Here is an 18,015-nt window from a genome sequence, read left to right as displayed (position 1 = left end):
ATCACTTAAAGGGAAACTTCTTTTTTAATCAGCCCCCCCCTCCGCCCTCCCCCCCCCCCGTGGCAAATCTTGACTTATAAAGTTTAAAGGAGACTGTAAAGTGGAATAGCATTTCTGTTAATACGGCACTTTGCTGCAAGAAACGTCAGAAAATATTGTACCATTATGGAACAGCAGCATATATAAACACATTGGCAGTAGAGTTTTAATTTAGAACGTGGTGGTTTCTCTTTGCAAATGCTGGATACTTTTAGTTGATAAGAAGTTGAATCGCTGTTGCAGCAGATACTGTAGCTTCTTCGGATTCCACTCTTCTATCCTTTTGTGACTTTGCATAGCAAGTCAAATGTGATTCCCCCCCCCCATGTCCTTTATGAGCCAATCGGTATTTGTACCATAGTAATAGAGAACCAGAACTGTTAAGCACTGGAAACCTTAATCTTGTTTTTGGTGAATGTCCTCGTGCCGAACGATTTTGTAGATGACCCAGTAAAAAATGTTGAATATCAGAAAGGCTAGCGGAAAACAGGCTCGGGAGATGGTGTCAATTTTCTTGGCCCGATCAATGAATACCTTCCTCATGTCTTCAGGGCTTTTTGGTGCTGGTTGAACTGGATTGTTTGGTGCTTTTGGAACCACTCCATCTTTTGCTTGTATACAGGTTGGCCCCATTCCATAGCCTGTAAAACTGAACCGATTTTCTCTTGAATCTTCATCCTGTAAAAATAAACCAACAGGAAAAATCTTCACCTGGAAATTCTAACAACTGAAATCTTCGAGACCCTTTATATCGTTACTCAAAAAAGAAAAAAGAAAAAAATTAAAACTATCGCTCTATATCCTCCCCTCCCACAAGGTAATCAGCTGCTGCAAATGCAGTAATACCAGTAGCCCAACTACTGCCGTGTTGGCTGCAATTTGATTTCTATTTGAGTCGCAATTCAATAATTCTAAAGTACTTGTTGGCTATTTTGTCTATGAAGCATGGGTCCTGGTTCCATCAACTCCCTCAACCTTCTTGCATTGAATGAAATTGTCTGAATGGAGATTGTAAGCATGGTCTGTTGAACATCTTTTCTGCGATCTGTTGAATTAACATTCATCTGGACACACTAACAGATGCCCCTTCTGACCTTCCTGTCCAATGTGGGAAGTCAAATGCAGGGGTTGTGAAGCAGTGTGCTCTCCTTTCTGTATCCACTAAAACAATTAAATCTATATATCTGCATAGGGCTTTTGGCATCTGGCCATGTGAGAAATTTTAAAATCCAATATCTGTTCCTGCCTGTCACTGAGTATTATGTTTCTTAGGATGTTATCTTACATCTGCCTATAGATGATGTTTTTAGTTGTAACCAGTGCTATTTTTCTAGAAAAAGAAGTGCCGGAATTCACCATAAACATCTCCCTTGTTCACTTAAAGAACAAGGCAATGGCACTCACCTGAGAAGTGCCAGAACTGAGTTCTGGCAAGTTTTAGCTGGGGGAAAAAAGCCCTGGCTGTAGCTGGATAGATTGTAGCTTTCAGTTGCTTGCTGCAGTGGAGGACAGAATATAATAACCACACCTTTCATAATAACTATGTTAATTTGTGATGCTGGGTTAGAACTGGGCTGTTACCAGGATACATGCAATAATAGTTAATGGCCTAGATGACCATTACAAGTGTGTACTTGGTTCAGATGAATATCGAATTTTGAATTGAATCAGGAAGATTCAGAGAGATTTGGGGATCTTCCAAGGCAAAGTGGGTCTCCTTTGAACTGAGCTGCTCCTGAAGTATCAGATAGACTCAGATTGTGGGTCTCTTTGAAATGGCAAGTGTCTAATGCAAAGATTTTTGCAGAAGGTCAGGAAGGGGACTTTAGTTTTCTTTTTGACAGATCTACCTTCCAAACAGGGAATAATTTTTCTGCATTAGGAGTGATGAAAAAGAAGGAACTGACTGTTCTCAACTGAGCAGAAGTGTCCCCGCAAAACCCACAAACTGCTTTTATTGATCCCCTGCACCAATTAATTCTCCTGAAACATTACCAGTTACTGATCTGCAGGCATTTCTACAACATTTGCTATTTTCATACAAACTCTGCCCAAACCACAGGAAGGTAAGCGAATCCTTTTCTTCATTTAGTTCTCTCCCCTCCCCCCAAAAAAATGGTTTCAAAGGCACCCAACGCAAAAAAAATGTTGCACCTTTTGTTTTGAAATCTAGCATTTTTAAAAACCTAGAAGCACCTCTTTGACATATACTACTTTCATACCAACTGTCTACAAAACAACAGAAGTTGGTGAGGGTCATTGGACAACAACACAGAGCCTTCAGTATCATTGGCCTAGTCCTGTGGGATATTCAGCAAGCACTTACTGGGCTACCTTTTGAGTGCTTTCTGAAAACCTTTCTATTCCACCAGGACTATGCCGGCAATTAAAAATGCATACTTCCACAATGGTTAATTGGTTAATGTCTGTTTTTAACTTTTCTATGTTTTTTATTGTATAGTTTTATGTTTTATGGCTCTAAAACACTTTGATATAGTTTGTATGATGTAGTGGTATATACATATTTTAATAAATAAATAAAAATAACCTGGGAAAAGAAAAACCCCTTTTAAAACCACCCTAAAACTGTAGAGGCTGTCTTGGTAGAAACTTCCTTGTACCTATCCTCCTTACATTTGATGGTACTCCTCCCCAGAGAAAGGGAAATGCCAGCTTGACAAGGGAGTGGAAACAACTCCATCAGAAGCCCCCCTGGTTGGCTGCTGGAAGGCTCCACTGGCTGGAAGCAGTGGTGGAGGAATGGGGGTGTAGAGGGAGCGGACCGCCCCCCGGCACCACTATTCTGGTAGGGTGCCATCGCGGCGGCCCCCCAGATGCGTGCCGCGCACCCCCACGCACCGGGCACAACACCCCCACAGGTGGCGGACCATGCCCCCAGAACACACGCCACTCCTCTGCAGGCGGTGCGCCATGCCCCCAGGGGTGCCAGCCACGCCCCTGCCTGCTCTCCACCCCCGGTAGTGGAGCATGCAGCTTCGACACTGGCTGGAAGGCTTTGCTGGCAAGACCTCCCAAGAACAGGATGTGAACATAGCTAGGTATCAATGGGGGGGGCGGAGTTTCTGAATCATCTTTTTCTGTGTTTTCTTCCTCCCCTTTTGAGCAAGGCACAGCTTGCATGCAGCAGAGCAACTGTTGGCAGACTGGGGGTGGGCCTCAAAACTAGATGATCCCTGACTTTAGTACTGCTCAGTACTGGGCAGCTTCCAGATTAACTTTGCCAAGATAATGTCATGTGAAGATTTTTGCCATGGCATTTAAGTATGTTGAATATTCCATTTCAAGGCACGCCCTCGTGTGGTGAGATGTGGTGCTTTGCCCTCCAAGGGAACATTGTTAAATAAAAAAAAACACCTGTGCTCAGTGTGTTAGACTACAGTAGTTTCCTTAATGTGATACCATATTCATACAAAGTGAGATTGAAAGAGTTACCTGTTGGTAACTTTTTCACATTAAAAGGTGATGTGTGATTATGCCAAATGATGGGTAAAGGTTGTAATTAAAATAATTACATCATTAATTAATTTTAAAGGGTCTTAAAAACAAAAGAGGGCAATACACAATTATTTTATCAAGAAATATAGATGCTTTATTTCCATAGGGTGCCTTCTAGAGGAAACATGACACAGAGTTCCATGACAAGGGATTATTGTTTCTAGGAGACTTCCACACTCCTTACTTTCTCTAGACTATGTACTTAGTCTGCAGCTGAGCTTGATTAAAAAAGTTCGGTGCGAAATAGTGAAATCAGTGCAACAATAAGAGGAAATTGCTTTCAAAGCCTACAGGTGCACCCAGAAGAACTCACAAATAGGATGAACTGAAAACATTAACTGGTATCCAAAGAGAGCCCTTTTTAACAAGAAAGTCTACATTGGCTTTCCTGCAGGTATGGCTGCCTCCCCACTCCTGATAAACAAAAATAAATGAAGATTGAACACAACAAGAAAATAAATAAGCTGTGGATTGCTAACAAATGAAGAATAACAAAGTTACAAAATGAAAATAGGACATGAATGGTATGACATGATTCAAAATAATAAAAAATCTTGTTTTTACTTCAAATACTGTGAAATATAACTTCTTCGTTATAATTAATCCTAGGCAATTATATATAAAGCTTGATATACATGGTCAGCAAATGTCAGGCATGTAGATTCTACTAATATGGAACCCATTTTAAACCCCTAGCAATGTATTATATTATATTATCATTTTACCCTGTCTCTGTATCCTGCATCATTCAACGGAATGAAGTCACATTCACTATAATTTCCCCCCCATATTATTCATAATTCAACATTCACATTCACTTCTGGGCCCTGGGCACAAGGGGCACCCTATCACTGACTTATTTGCTTATCTACTGCATGTCTCTCAGATCCTGGCAATGCTTTAACATTGCATCAGTATAGGAAACCTTAATTGTTTCTTAATATTTATATTGTTTTTGCAGAAGTATTTAGGTGTACCATATTTAGATGTATTAATTTCTAAACCATGTTTTGAGGAGAAAGAAAATCAGATGTGAATTCTATATTACGAACTCCAACTTAACCACCACAAATTTTATTTCCATGATGAAGGCAGGCTGAACCTCTCTAGTAACAATATGTATCATCACACAGAAGTAGTAATGGAAGTTCACAGAGTCCACATGGAAAGACATTAGTTCAGACAAATGGACTGGGCCTTTGTTAATGACTGGGTAGCATGTTAGGACAAATGGGACATCTTCTACATAGTTTACCCTTAAATTTATATTGTAGATTTGAGGCAAAGTCCCGTCTATGAATTCTGCACTTCTCAAGCCATTGCTACGCCGCAATGATTCATTGGTTTCATTTCCATCAAGCACTCCCTCATAAAACTTTCATCAAAATGGAAGGCAGACCACAAAGACAACAAAAGAAAATAAAAGGGGGGGGGGAGAAATGATTATTAGTGAAAAAAAACATATAACCAACCTAGTCTACAAGTAGTATGGCATTTAGAACTTGGGTTAAAAAGTTGAAGAAAAGTTGAAAAGTAAATAAAGACTAGTAAAATGTAGCCTTATATGTAACACTATATTTTGTTCAACACAAGCACAAAATTAGTATGCATGCTTGCTTCTTTAAAGTGGAAATGCCAACAAGCAAAGCAATATCCATATGTATCATTTATTTATGATACACCGCCAACTTACACTCTGCAACCCCTGTAAGTGCTTTTTAAAGGGCAAAATGGGTGTGAATTTTAGATGTATTCATCCTAAATATCTTTAGATCCAGTTCATGAATTTAGGGATACTGATTCATGCAAAGGCAAAACCCCAACTTGCACAGATGACTGCAGAATCTTCAAAATATAAGTATACAATTTCCCAGCGCCTCTTCCAAAGGTTTCCTGTTGCAACCACTATTTTTTAATCAGCTACTGTATGCTTTCCATGCTTGCATTACTGATACCCCTCATAGATGTGATGTTCTCTCTTCTCAAAAATAGTACAGAAGGTACAGCTCCCCATCATAATGTGGGGAGCACACTTTGTGCAATGCCCATGTGGCATGATGGGAGGGAGCCCCGCTCCCTCCCCCTCAGAACCTCCCTTGAGGTCCAAGCCCATCCTGCTCATAGAAGCCAATTGGAAGTCCAGAGGTTGGAACTGGGCAAGCAGATCTGATGGATAACATGTTTCCATAAGCCTGTACCTAGATTATAAATTTGGGTATGGACCATAGGCACAGCACTGATATTGTTGTCATGTTTCCTACCCACCTTCTTTCAGATAATGGGCATCATTGCTATGGGCTTTGGTTCATCACTGGTTAATAGGGCTAGGAAGGAATGTTACTTGCAGCTGCAATTGGCCAAGAAGCTGTGATTTTTTTAAAGAAATATTTATTGTCACAACTTTTATTTGGTTGGAATTCATAACATATTGAAAGGGGGACCCACCTCATAAGGGGTCTTTGGAGTGTCTCACTACATTATCAGAACATGCTTGAGGGGCTGGGCTGCCCCACATCCAGGCTTCTGAGGGGTCTATGATTTGCCCACCATGTGGACTAGGGGCGACATAGGACAGCAGATGTTGTCTGCTTGTTTTGTCAGGATACTTGCCTATACTATGTCAAAAGTTGTGGCAAGTTCCAATCCACATCAGTTTTCCCGGGCGTGTGCCATGCCTGTAGAACATGCCATAAAGTGTGAGGGCCACAATTTCCCTCTTTGCTGTAATAATGTTTTCAGAAGGTAGTGTAGAAACATGTCTATGCATTTACTTAAGTCTGTAGTATTAGCTTCTGAGTATTCTAGACAGAGCAGCTGAAGTCAATTTGCAACTGCAGCTCAACCCTGGAACTATCCGGTGCAGATTTCAGGGTTAAGCATCAATTGACTTTTCAATATCTAATATTCAGTGCTCATCCAAAAGTATCTGATCTTTGACATGTGATATTTTATATGCATCAGTATGCAGTGTTCGGCACATTGTCAGTCAGCACTGCTGGTTTACCATATTCCCCCACATATTATTTCTCATTGAGCAATATTTGATACTTAGAATTTGATGGCACTTGATATCTGTCATTATCTAATAATCTGCACATAATACAGCATTTACTATTTAACATTTAGTTTTTTTTTTTGCTATTTCTTGTGTTAGTTTGAGGCTGTAAGTGGCTACTTGCTCGGCTGCCTATAGTAGGAATAATCTCCAGACAAGTGGTCAGGATTTTAGTTTAAAAAACAAAAGAATAAGAAGATAATTGGTGGCATTTGTGGGCTAGTGGGCTCCCCCCCTCCCTTAAGGCCTAACTTCTCATTTTTTTCAGCTAGAAGCTCTCCGAAGCTGGTGTTGTTTTGGGAAAAGGTCAAGCCACTTGTTTTCTCCCCCAATTATATAGCTCACTAGGAAAAATAAGTAACACCAAAAACATGTTTGAATAACATAAATTGAAGTGATAAATGGAGTGATTCCATTAAATGAATGCTTGACGAGAATAATAAAAAAGGGAAACCAAAATGGAATCTCACAAAATATTTACGTATCAGGGGTTGGTGGATCACAACTTCGCTCCAAGAACTAATAGGAGGAACTGTGGTGAATTTTAGTTACATGTAGGTAGCCGTGTTGGTCTGCCATAGTCAAAACAAAATAAAAAATAAAAAATTCCTTCCAGTAGCACCTTAGAGACCAACTAAGTTTGCTCTTGGTATGAGCTTTCGTGTGCATGCACACTTCTTCAGTGAATTTGACACTGGAAGGGTTGAAAGGGGGAGAAAAAAAGGTCTTCTTTACATCTTGTCCGAGAACAGAGAATGGTCCAGCACTGTAGCTCTGATCATTCCACTTTTTCAGTCTACTACAGCTTGTTGACCTGGATATTCTACCAGAAACCTCTAACCAGAAGACTGTTTTAGCAATAATTCATGCAGTCTCAAAAAGTTCTGTGTGTGATGAGAGACTGTGCTTCTATGCATTTCCCATTGCATATGTATTGTAAGGAAGGTGGGGCATACACATCTACATCCATATAAACACAGGTTTGACTGCAAAAAGAATCCTTCCAAAAAGTGGAAGAATGATGGAAATCAAGTGTACCTCTGTGCAAATATGCATACTTGTTCCATGCTGCATAATGCATACAGCATTTGCAGTCTACAAATTATTTGGACAGAGCATTATTCAGCAAAGCAAAGGAGGGGAATTTAGTTAACAATGGCTCTCCATTCAGGAAGGAATGTAACAATTAAATGTCAATAATCATCTCACCAAGGGACAACCCAACCAATCGTTCATTCTCAATTCTTGAATGTTGAAGTCAGATTCCAAAATCATTAACAGGTTTCTAGATCATTGGCCTGATAGTGTATAAAATAGCTATCCATATGTGAGGAACTCTGAGTGGATGGCATATGATTATTGAATGGCAGTTTCATTATTCCTGACCACACTTCCCATACAGTATTTAATATTGCCATGTCAGAAATGGAATACAGTGGTACCTTGGTTCTCAAACTTAATCTGTTCTGGGAGTCTGTTCGACTCCTGAAACTGTTCGAAAACCAAGGCACGGCTTCTGATTGGCTGCAGGAGCTTTCTGCATTTAAGCGGAAGCCGTGTTGGACATTCGGCTTCTGAAAAATATTCACAAACCAGAGGAGTTACTTCCAGGTTTGCAATGTTCGGGAGCTGATTTGTTCAGCAACTAAGCCATTCGATAACCAATGTACGACTATACTGTGTTAAGCAGCACACCTTTGATCAATTTACACAGCATGCTTCTAACATTCATGAAAGGAAATGGTAATGTAGAATGCAACAAATACCGTACCTTATGGTTGTATCAAACTAAGTCATAGTCATAGTAGACCCCATGAAATCAATGGACTTAAATGAATTAATACCCAAAAATTCAATGGATTGACACTGAGTATGCCTTAGTTGGATAGAGCCCTATGTGGGGAAAAATGATTTCTTGATCTCTGCTCATTTCCTGGTTAGATATAATCCAATTGGCGAAGTTTTTTCTTTTTTTCTTTTAATCTGACTGCAGATTAAAAAGAAAAAGAAAATTAAAGTCCTAAACTAGAAAATTAGTGACTCTTTAACCACTGTCAGATGGGTAAAAAATTAGAAACTAAGCTTTATAATTGTCTGAGATCTAAAGGGAGAAGCAAAGCAGGATATTGCAGGTTGTTAATGAAATCAAATTACATGTTCTAATTTACCAATGAGAAAATCCATTCCTCTTACAAACTGAAATGGAACCAACTATCTGCCTGTGTTCACTAAAATTCATTTTTGTTCCATAGGGGCTTCAGCACGATACAGATTCTCACTTCTGCAGATTCTATCACATTATAATCTGGATGATTGGACCTCATCTGTTAGCAATGTTAAATACTTTTAAGTTCTAGGTCACCTCCATCTGCGTAAGCCTATAAAACATCTGTACATATGTGTATGTATTTAAATTTGTGTTGCATTCTGTACCAAGAAGAATACTTGAGTTAACTCATTGTCCCATGAATACCAGTCATTTTATAATATGATAAAACATTTTAAGATTTGTCAACATTCAGTGTCGTGTGACTGAATTTTATTCCTGCTGTTATCTGGGAAGAAAGATGAATGTCAGCTTTGAAACAGGAGGACTTTACAGCCCAGCCCTCCATGAGAGTTACGTTAGTCACCACCCATAAGGAACTGTTGGGTTATGGGATCACCTTAGCACTCTTCTTATACTTGGATACTCATTTGCATCTATTTTTATTGGTGCAAAAAAGAAATGAAAATGTATCACAACTTATAAAATGGTCGATGTCTATTAAGTTGTGTGTGGGGTGATTGTTAAACATCTTACATTGTTCTGTTCCACTTACAACATCTAGAGTGGTTTACTTTGAGCATGCCACCAACCTGGTGCTGGTGCTCACAGGTGTCATGGCACCCATGAAGTCTTCTAGTAGTGCTACACACTGAGTTTTCCTTCGTTCCTTCGTTCCTTCCTTCGTTCCTTCCTTCCTTCCTTCCTTCCTTCCTTCCTTCCTTCCTTCCTTCCTTCCTTCCTTCCTTCCTTCCTTCAACATTTCTAGCCCTCCCAGAGATGAAGTTATGGGAAGGCACCTTCTAAGCAATATATGTGAATTGAGAGTGGTATGGTTACCTCACATTTTCCCTCCGGTACTGAGGAATGCTCCCTTTTGTTGTTAGACGGGAACAGCATCAGTTTGTGTTTGAACGCCATAATCAGGAACAGCAGGACACAGCTGACTTCTCAGGGTAAGCATAAAGTTGTTAGGGTGGTTGTATCTCTAATTTTGTGTTATGCCATGCTCTTTGTGGCAGACATTTTGTTTTATGCCATTCCCTCTCCACGGCAGCCATTTTGTGACAGGCACCCCCAGCCAATTCAAAATGTGCCCACTAGTAAAAACAGGTTTGGAGACCCCTAATGTATAGAATGTGATATAGATATGCAGTGGCCCTCTGCATCCATAAATTATTTCCTGCTGCAGTTTCCAGCTCCTTCTTGTTCTCCAGAGGATCAGTCATAGGTGTCCTTCCTTCCTATGATGCAACTATGTCTTCAGGGTCCTTGTACCCCTGCTCAGATTCCTAACCCCTTGGCTATTTTGTGGGCTGATCTTCAACTTGCTGCACGAACCATTTTCAAAAGGTTATGATAAAAAGATAAACCCATATTGACTCTGTAAGTTAAAGTGTGGAATCGAACTGCTAAATACATGCAGTGTCTAATTCCCTCTCTTGCAACTCCCCAATACAAAAGTACCAAAAACGAGTCTTATATAAGTAAAAAGATTAAACAAATGTGAATACATCAAGGTCTTCCATTGAACCATAGTAGGAAATTATTTTAACACATTTCAAACCATCAGTTTCCATCATGAAGGGGCAATCTGCTAGTATTCTCAGAGGGTGAAATTAAACTCTGTGCAGCAAGCTTCCACGAGGCTCTTGTCCCACTTAAATCCCTTTTTAATCCTTTCTCTGAAGGTTTCAGCGGGATTTGTGAATTACACAGGCCTTGTGCTGACCTTAGGCAGACAGAATGTTATCCTGTGTTAACATGTTACTTGTACAGCCACTCCTAAGACACTGTACCATTGTTACAAAGCAGACAGCCCTTTCTGCTGCCTGTATTTCTTTAACCTATGGCTGTCATATTTACCTTGTTCTTCTTCCTCTTTCGGTGGAATCTCAAAAGTTCTTTATGCTGCCTTGACACAAAGTTTACAGCTGCATATTCCAGAAGTGCCGAGAATACAAAAAGCAGGCATACAGCCATCCAGATGTCAATAGCCTTGACGTACGAGACCTATAGATAGCACAGAGTAGAAGACTGCTGGTATTAGAAACACAGATGGGAAGTGCAGTGTTTCCTAATGTCAAGGAAAGAGAAATGTGTTTCCCCAAGCCCAGAGAGAAAGCTAGTTTTACGGGGAGAAAGGGCAAAGGCCAAATCTATATTTCCCATAAAAGTAACATTTCCTGAACACTTCACACTAAAAGCACTATCCTAAGATTTCCTGTGCATTATATATAAATATATAGGGTGAAAACTACTAGCTATTGTGCTAACACAGCATTGCAAATCATTCTTCTTTCTTCTTTGTCAATCATTCGTAGCTAAGTAAGATTGTCTTCCATAAACATGGTTTTAACAACGAGTCCGTAAGTGACTGTGGAGGCTGATTCTGGATCCACGCGTCCTTCCATGGTGGGGACATTGGTTTCCGGATGGGAGTTGAACACTGTGTGGATTTGCCAAGCGTGCCTTCCACTTAGCACGTTTCTCCCTAGTGTCCTGAGTTCGAGTGTCTTCAAAGCCCGTGACACCTTTGGTAAAGGCTGTTCTCCAATTGGAGCGCTTGCAGGCCAGTGTTTCCCAATTGTTGATATGGAATGAACAAAACCCCAGCACAAATGCTCACAATCTTGCCCACTGAATATTTTTGAATCTACCAAAAATGTCTTATTATTCTAGATATGACTATGTCTTTGAGCTCCACATGTCCCCACATGGTCATATGGTTCCCATTCCCAGTTTAGACGGCTGGAGTTCCACAAATTAACTTATTTTAGGATTTAAGTTGTTGGTAAGATCCAATGATGCCAAGCTGCTTTTGGAATGGACTTCTGCTCAGGTAACAGCACTTGCCTTTCTCTTTCCGCTGCACCCACCTGTCCTTGAAATCTACATTGTGGGGTTGGGGAACCCACTGTGGAAGATTTGGGGGGGGGCAGGGTTGCAGGAAGGAAAAGAGGAGAGTCCTGTTGCATCCATTTCCACAACACTGACACATACCAAAATCAAGAGCAGATGAGCTCAGATCAGGCATTTAGCTTTTTAAAGTTGTTTGCCTGAATAGGAAAGTGAAAATTATGTGTATTTAGTTTCTAAGATCATGCTCTTTACAAGCAGTATTTTTTTTAAAAGAAATATTTCTCAAAACAAATTTTAAGTGCTAGTGAGAAATAGATCAATTCTCTTTAGATATCTAATAAGATATGATGAAAATATTCACTGTAAGCCAAAAAGGAGCTAATGCACTTTGTTAAAGCATCTGTAACATTTTTTTTGGGGGGTGGCATATCATTTAACTACAAAATAGTGCATCCCAGCTGTTCAAAACAGTCAGAACTTTAGCTTTGCATCAAAAAAGCTTTGGAGCTAGAAATAAACAACTTAACTTTTCTTTTATTAATAGCTGGGATGTAGTATATATCTAGAAGCATTTGGAACCATTTAAAGAAGCAGCAAATATTCCACTTTTAGGGGCTGAACACAGTATTTTAGCCCAGTTCCTTACCACATCCATTACGACAAAAGAAATTAAGCTACACAGCCAAGTGGACTGTTTCTTTTCTTCACAGACATTGGGCAATTCTTTCTCAGAACTGAACATCTAGTAGCAAAAGTTTCAAACAGTACAACACTTCAGAGCACTTTTTAGTTTCAGTTATATTGATGTACTGTTCTGTTGAAGTCAGCATCAGGGTTTCTTCAAAGTGAAAGGAAGCGGAATTTGACCTTGAAACAGTAAATCAAATAACAGAGATCTCACACTAGTGGTGCTTTATGTCTGCCATCACCTTGTGAACTACAGGGAGTTGTAAGACCTGTATGTACAAATCAGGGTGTTGTAACTGCCAAAAATGTGTTCAGGAGAAAAATAAATAAAGCTACTACTTACAACTATATTCACTATTTTATGGCAATGGGTATCAAGTGGCTATTTCACAAGAGAGTTGCAATACTACTTCTGAACAGCAGGTTTTGTAATCATAGATTTATTATAATATCTAGCTTAGTCATTCAAGTGCAGCTATATAGAGATTTACGCATAAAATAGAAATAAAGGCTAAAGTGCACTACACAAATGGTTTAGCTTTAATCACCAAAACTTGCCCCACTGAAAAGATCTTTCAAGGTTTATGAAGGTACACTAGCCACCCCCCATCCAGATTATGCTGAAAACAAACTCTCTCTTCAATTATAATGTTTGCAAGTATCAATAGCATGAGATAGAAGAAGAAGAGTAGAAGAAGAGTTTGGATTTGATATCCCGCTTTATCACTATCCTAAGGAGTATCAAAGCGGCTAACATCCTCCTTTCCCTTCCTCCCCCACAACAAACACTCTGTGAGGTGAATGGGGCTGAGAGACTTCAAAGAAGTGTGACTAGCCCAAAGTTACCCAGCAGCTGCATGTGGAGGAGCGGAGATGCGAACCCGGTTCACCAGATTATGAGTCCACCGCTCTTAACCACTACACCCCATGATTTGTGAATCCACCCACACTGGATTATTGGTGGTATCTGGAGAAAGGCCAATATTTACAAGATGATAGGCTAAGACAACAATGAGCATTTACAAAGATTATGACCAGGAACGGGTATTGTTTGCCTCAGGGAAGCTATTCTTGGCAGCAGCATCATGGCAACTGCAGCTTCAACTCCAGCCCTCAGCTTGGATCTCAACAAATCTCTGGACAGTTCCACATGTGTGGGTCTAATATAACTGCCTGTCTTAAGTACCTTTGCTTCCAAAAGTAGTTGTCACAAGAAAGCACCGTTAACTGATACTAAGAGGCCCTGAGGGAATGTGGCACAAAAGGAAGTAGATCAATATAAAACAAACGCCCTGCTGCACAGTAAGGAATATCTCCAATGAGAATCTACATTTCCACCACCAGCAGAGAATTTGACATAGTTGAAAATGATTAAAGCAATTTAAGGTTAATTTACAAGGTGAAAATGTCCTCTGCTACTGCAGTTCTTTCATAAACTGTGCTATACATATATTGCTAGTGGCACGTGTTTTAAGACTAACACACAGTATACGCAAATAAAAATAATAGCCCTATGTTCAAGGAGGAGCAAAAAACACAGAGAGAAATACATAGTCCAAGAGCTTGCATACCTTTGGCAGGGAAGCCCGTGACCCTGAACTCTGTGTTGTCATGGTGAGTACTGTTGTTATTCCTAAAGCCACTCTTGCTGGTGCTGCATCCATATTGATCCAAAACGACACCCAGGAAAGTATGACAATTAGGAGACTGGGTATATACATTTGAATGAGATAATAGCCCATCTGCCTTTCAAGGTGGAATCGAACTTCAATGCATGTAAACTTGCCTAGTTACAACAGAGACAAATTGTTAGCGGAATTAGCTGTGGGGTTGTTGTTTTTTTTATCAGCGGTGAGAAATGCAATGATAAAGCAAATTTTTAAAATAGCTTTCTGTTTATAACAATTGGTGAAAGTTACTAATCCAGGGGGTCTGCAACCTAAGGCCCATGGGCCACAAGTGGCCCATGGGGGTCGTTTAACTGGCCCATGGACCCCCGCCGCCTGCTCGGTCTGCTCCCATGCACCACACTGAACCGTGCACAACGCTGAACCAGCGTGGAGCTGAGCAGGGACCGCCTTCCATGATGTTGGCCGGCTTCCCATTGGCTGCAGGAAGCTCCTGCAGCCAATGGGAAGCTGCGCACGCCTCCTCTGTGCCAGAAGGAGCACCGGAAATAGCGTTTGCGTGTGTGTGCATGCGCACACACTCCGGTCCACTGCAGCGTCTGCAGGACCGTGAACCGGCCCAAGCCACAAAACCTTTGCCGACTCCTGGACTAATCTATAATTTTTTCCAGCCTTTTCTTGCTCTTTTCCATTTCTATTTGGTGGGGGGAAATACATTCATAGGATTCACAGTATACTTAAATCATGTTACATGCCAGAGACAAACAGCGGGTAGTCTTTCATGTCATTATTGTGAACTTCTAGAGCAGGTGATACTGACAAGACTTCTGAAGAGAATGCTGGACTAGGTAGACTTTTCATCTAATTAAGCAAGGAGTTTCTTAAGAGTTCTGGAAAACACAGGCTTTGGAAAATTCAGTCATTTGTAACATTACTCTGACTTTTCATAATAACACTGCACAGTCACAACACAACTTTGAAGGCCACTTTAACAGCCATGGCTTCACCCAAAGAATCCTGAGAACTGTAGCTTGTTAACAGTGCTGAAAGTTGTTAGGAGACAACTCACAGAGCTACAGTTCCCAGTACCATTAACAAACTACAGTTCCCAATAGTCTTTGAGGGAAGCCATGACTGTTAAAGTGATGTAAGAGTACTTTAACTGTGTGGTGTGGCTATGACCTAAGTCAACTGAAGTGCTTCTCACGCAAGTAGGTGTTGTAACCCACATTATTACAAATGTCTTCATCATAACCTGCTTCTGCATGAAGGAATCCAGTTTGAGCTTTGTACAAGGGCTGATGAAAACTGGAACATTAATTTGGGAAGACAGGGAGTATAAAGAGCAAAAATTAAATTCATGATAAATGCAAAGAGAGAGAGAGAGAGAGAAGCAAGCAAAATACAGTTTGCTGTGTGTGAGGAAAGAAGCCATGCTGTTTTCTTGGGAAACTGCTTACTTAAATCCTTGTTAATAATTCTCCATTTTCCCCTCTGATCATTTTATTTAATCAGGGAACTCTTATTACAGGGATTGGCATATGGTTTGTTCCACAGGTTGATCAACAGAGGCAGAGGCATAGCTCTGCCAGCTGACACAAAGGTGATTAAATTTCTGTTTTGCTATCTACCCAGCAGCAGTCTAGCTTTACTATATTTCTGTCCAGAAGCTAAAAATAGGCTAGGGTTGTTCTGAACATTCCAACTTGTGGAACATTTGGTGGGTTCATAGAGGGAGCACCTTTTTCATGCTAGAAATAATGCTACATTATCAGGTAGAATAATTTCCAGGAACATTCCAGGGCTGATTTGAAAGCACATGTCTTTGTAGCCACATGCTCTAGTTCTTTTAAGAAAAGGGTTTTTTTAATTTTTAAAAAATGGATGTAAAGTCCTCAGACCACCTCATAGTATTGTAAGCTTACTATGTACTCTCCAACCCCTCACATGACTTTCTTTCTCCCTGGATATTGCCAAATTCCTTCCCTTTTATGCTTTTCTTTCAGAGTCCATGGATAATGGGTATTGAAACTTAGCACCCAGGTGAAAAGATGTGGTATTATTATTATTATTATTATTATTAGGTGAACAACAATTTTTTAAAAAAATAGTATGTTCCAGAATGTGTAAGACTTAGGTTCAAATCTCTGCTCAGACATGAATTTATTGGCTTCGGTTCACTGTGTGAAAAAGAGCTCTGACAGGAAAAACGGAAGACTCCCAACAATCTATGTGAATTCATTGGTGTTTCATTGTATGCCTCTTCTCCAACTTCTTTGGCTTTCACCCAAAACCCAAACTCCGTGTATTTTAGCTCCCTTGCGTTTCCCTGCTTTCCTCTTGCTTTTCTTAAGCTCCTGCATATAAAATGGACTCATAAAACTATAGTTTGGATTCTCCCCCCCCCCCTGCTTCAAAAGTCTGGTGCTGTTTTTCCTATGAGATTATGATCCCCTTGGTTGCCACTTGGTGGTGGCAGCCATAATGTTCAGCAGACAACATCCCATCGCCCTCCACAAGCCATTGCTGCTTTGTCAACACTTGTTTTGAGTACTCCTAATGACTAACAGGGAAGAGAAACGACGGGACTTTCAGTTGTCAACAAGCTGCGTGATTCTTCTACCTGTGTTGTAATGCTTGGTGCAGTAACATAAATCTTTATCTTCTTTCAAGAGAAACTGTGGCAAAGTGAGTCCATCGGCCACCTGGACAGCCCCCTTTTCTTGCCACTCAAAGATGAGATCGTTCATCGTGTATCCAACTAGGAATTAAAAACAAAGCATACAGAAGATGTTGTCATAACATAAAATTTGCTTCAACTCCAGATTCCACTATGAAGGGAAATTTTTGAATTTTGCCTGAGATTTCCCTAAATGAAGAAAAGACATTTTCTTCTTTATCATTCTATTTATTATTATTATTATTATTAATCATCATCATCATCAGTGTAAAGTGTAGGAGGAAACGTTTCTTACATCCTGGCTCAAATTAAGCTCAGAGTATCCCCATTAAATGTGCTGATCTATGAAATCAATCCTTATTAATTTCATCAAAATTGCCCAGACGTTCTGAAATATTCCTTCTATTTGTTTGTCTTCCATGAGGTTTTCCTTTGATGCTTAGCTGGGCAGTGATGACAACAATGCAAAAAAGTATAGTGTAAATGTTTCCTGTTTTAGTGTGGATTCCTGTGTTCTTTTGTGTTTGAAGTTTTTAATAACTATCTAGAAAGCAACCTTAGCTCTAAAATGGTGTTATCATGTAAATACTGTAACCTTACTGCTGTGTTTCTCAATGCACAATATCATGCAATATTACCCTATTACAAATCCATAGAAGAAGCTTACAGAGAGAGAACCACAGATGCATATATTTTATCACACCTTGTATACATTCAGATGAAAACCAGCTGTGTGTAAAACAAATTATCATTTGAAGCATGTAGATTCTAGCCAGGAGTAAAATCTCATGAGTGCAACTCATTGAACTGACAAGGAACAACTGCTATGTCAAAATGGATTTTCCAAAATGAGATTCATTCATTTAATATGTATTTTAATTATAATTATCTGCCATGGCCACTAACTCGTTCTATGTTACAATTCATTTAACTATGAAAAATGCATAGGCAATTGCTGATACAATATTTTCTTTCTACCTTTTGTCCTTTTGAAGACATGAGGCAACCTGGAATTCACTTTTTCACTGCTATGTTTTAAAATCACTAAGAAAAATATATCAGACTAGTGAAGGTTGAGATAGTATAAATTATTCTACAGGGTTGTAGCTGGGTTGAATTTGTGCTTTTCATATATACACACTATATAGCCTGTGCTAAAACTTGCATTGCACCAGCGTGTACCTAATCTGTAACACAGACATGCCAATTTTAATAAATCTGGCATTACGGGAGCAACAAGACGGCACCCTAGGCAGATATGCCAACAAAACACATCTAGTAT

At 39.9% G+C, this 18,015-nt stretch overlaps 1 protein-coding gene across 2 annotated transcripts in view; it reads right to left on the bottom strand.

Moving 5' to 3' along the window:
• Positions 1 to 358: 358 nt before the first annotated feature.
• Positions 359 to 18,015, bottom strand: part of GLRA3 (glycine receptor alpha 3) — a 70,986-nt gene continuing 53,329 nt past the window's right edge. Inside the window, exons 6-9 of one of the 2 annotated variants that reach the window (XM_033160940.1) lie at positions 16,677 to 16,814; positions 13,997 to 14,079; positions 10,743 to 10,889; positions 359 to 717 (exon numbers count right to left, since the gene is read on the bottom strand). In XM_033160940.1, the coding sequence (XP_033016831.1) occupies positions 436 to 717; positions 10,743 to 10,889; positions 13,997 to 14,079; positions 16,677 to 16,814 (650 nt within the window). In that variant the 3' untranslated portion in view covers positions 359 to 435. Of the gene's footprint in view, positions 718 to 10,742; positions 10,890 to 13,996; positions 14,212 to 16,676; positions 16,815 to 18,015 lie in introns of both variants that reach the window. The other variant, XM_033160939.1, reaches the window with a different exon arrangement.

The sequence above is a fragment of the Lacerta agilis genome, chromosome 9 (genome assembly GCF_009819535.1).
Source record: "Lacerta agilis isolate rLacAgi1 chromosome 9, rLacAgi1.pri, whole genome shotgun sequence".
Taxonomy (NCBI): Eukaryota; Metazoa; Chordata; class Lepidosauria; order Squamata; family Lacertidae; genus Lacerta; species Lacerta agilis.
The sequence above is the reverse complement of the archived record's forward strand: the minus strand, read 5'-3'. Positions and strand labels throughout refer to the sequence as shown.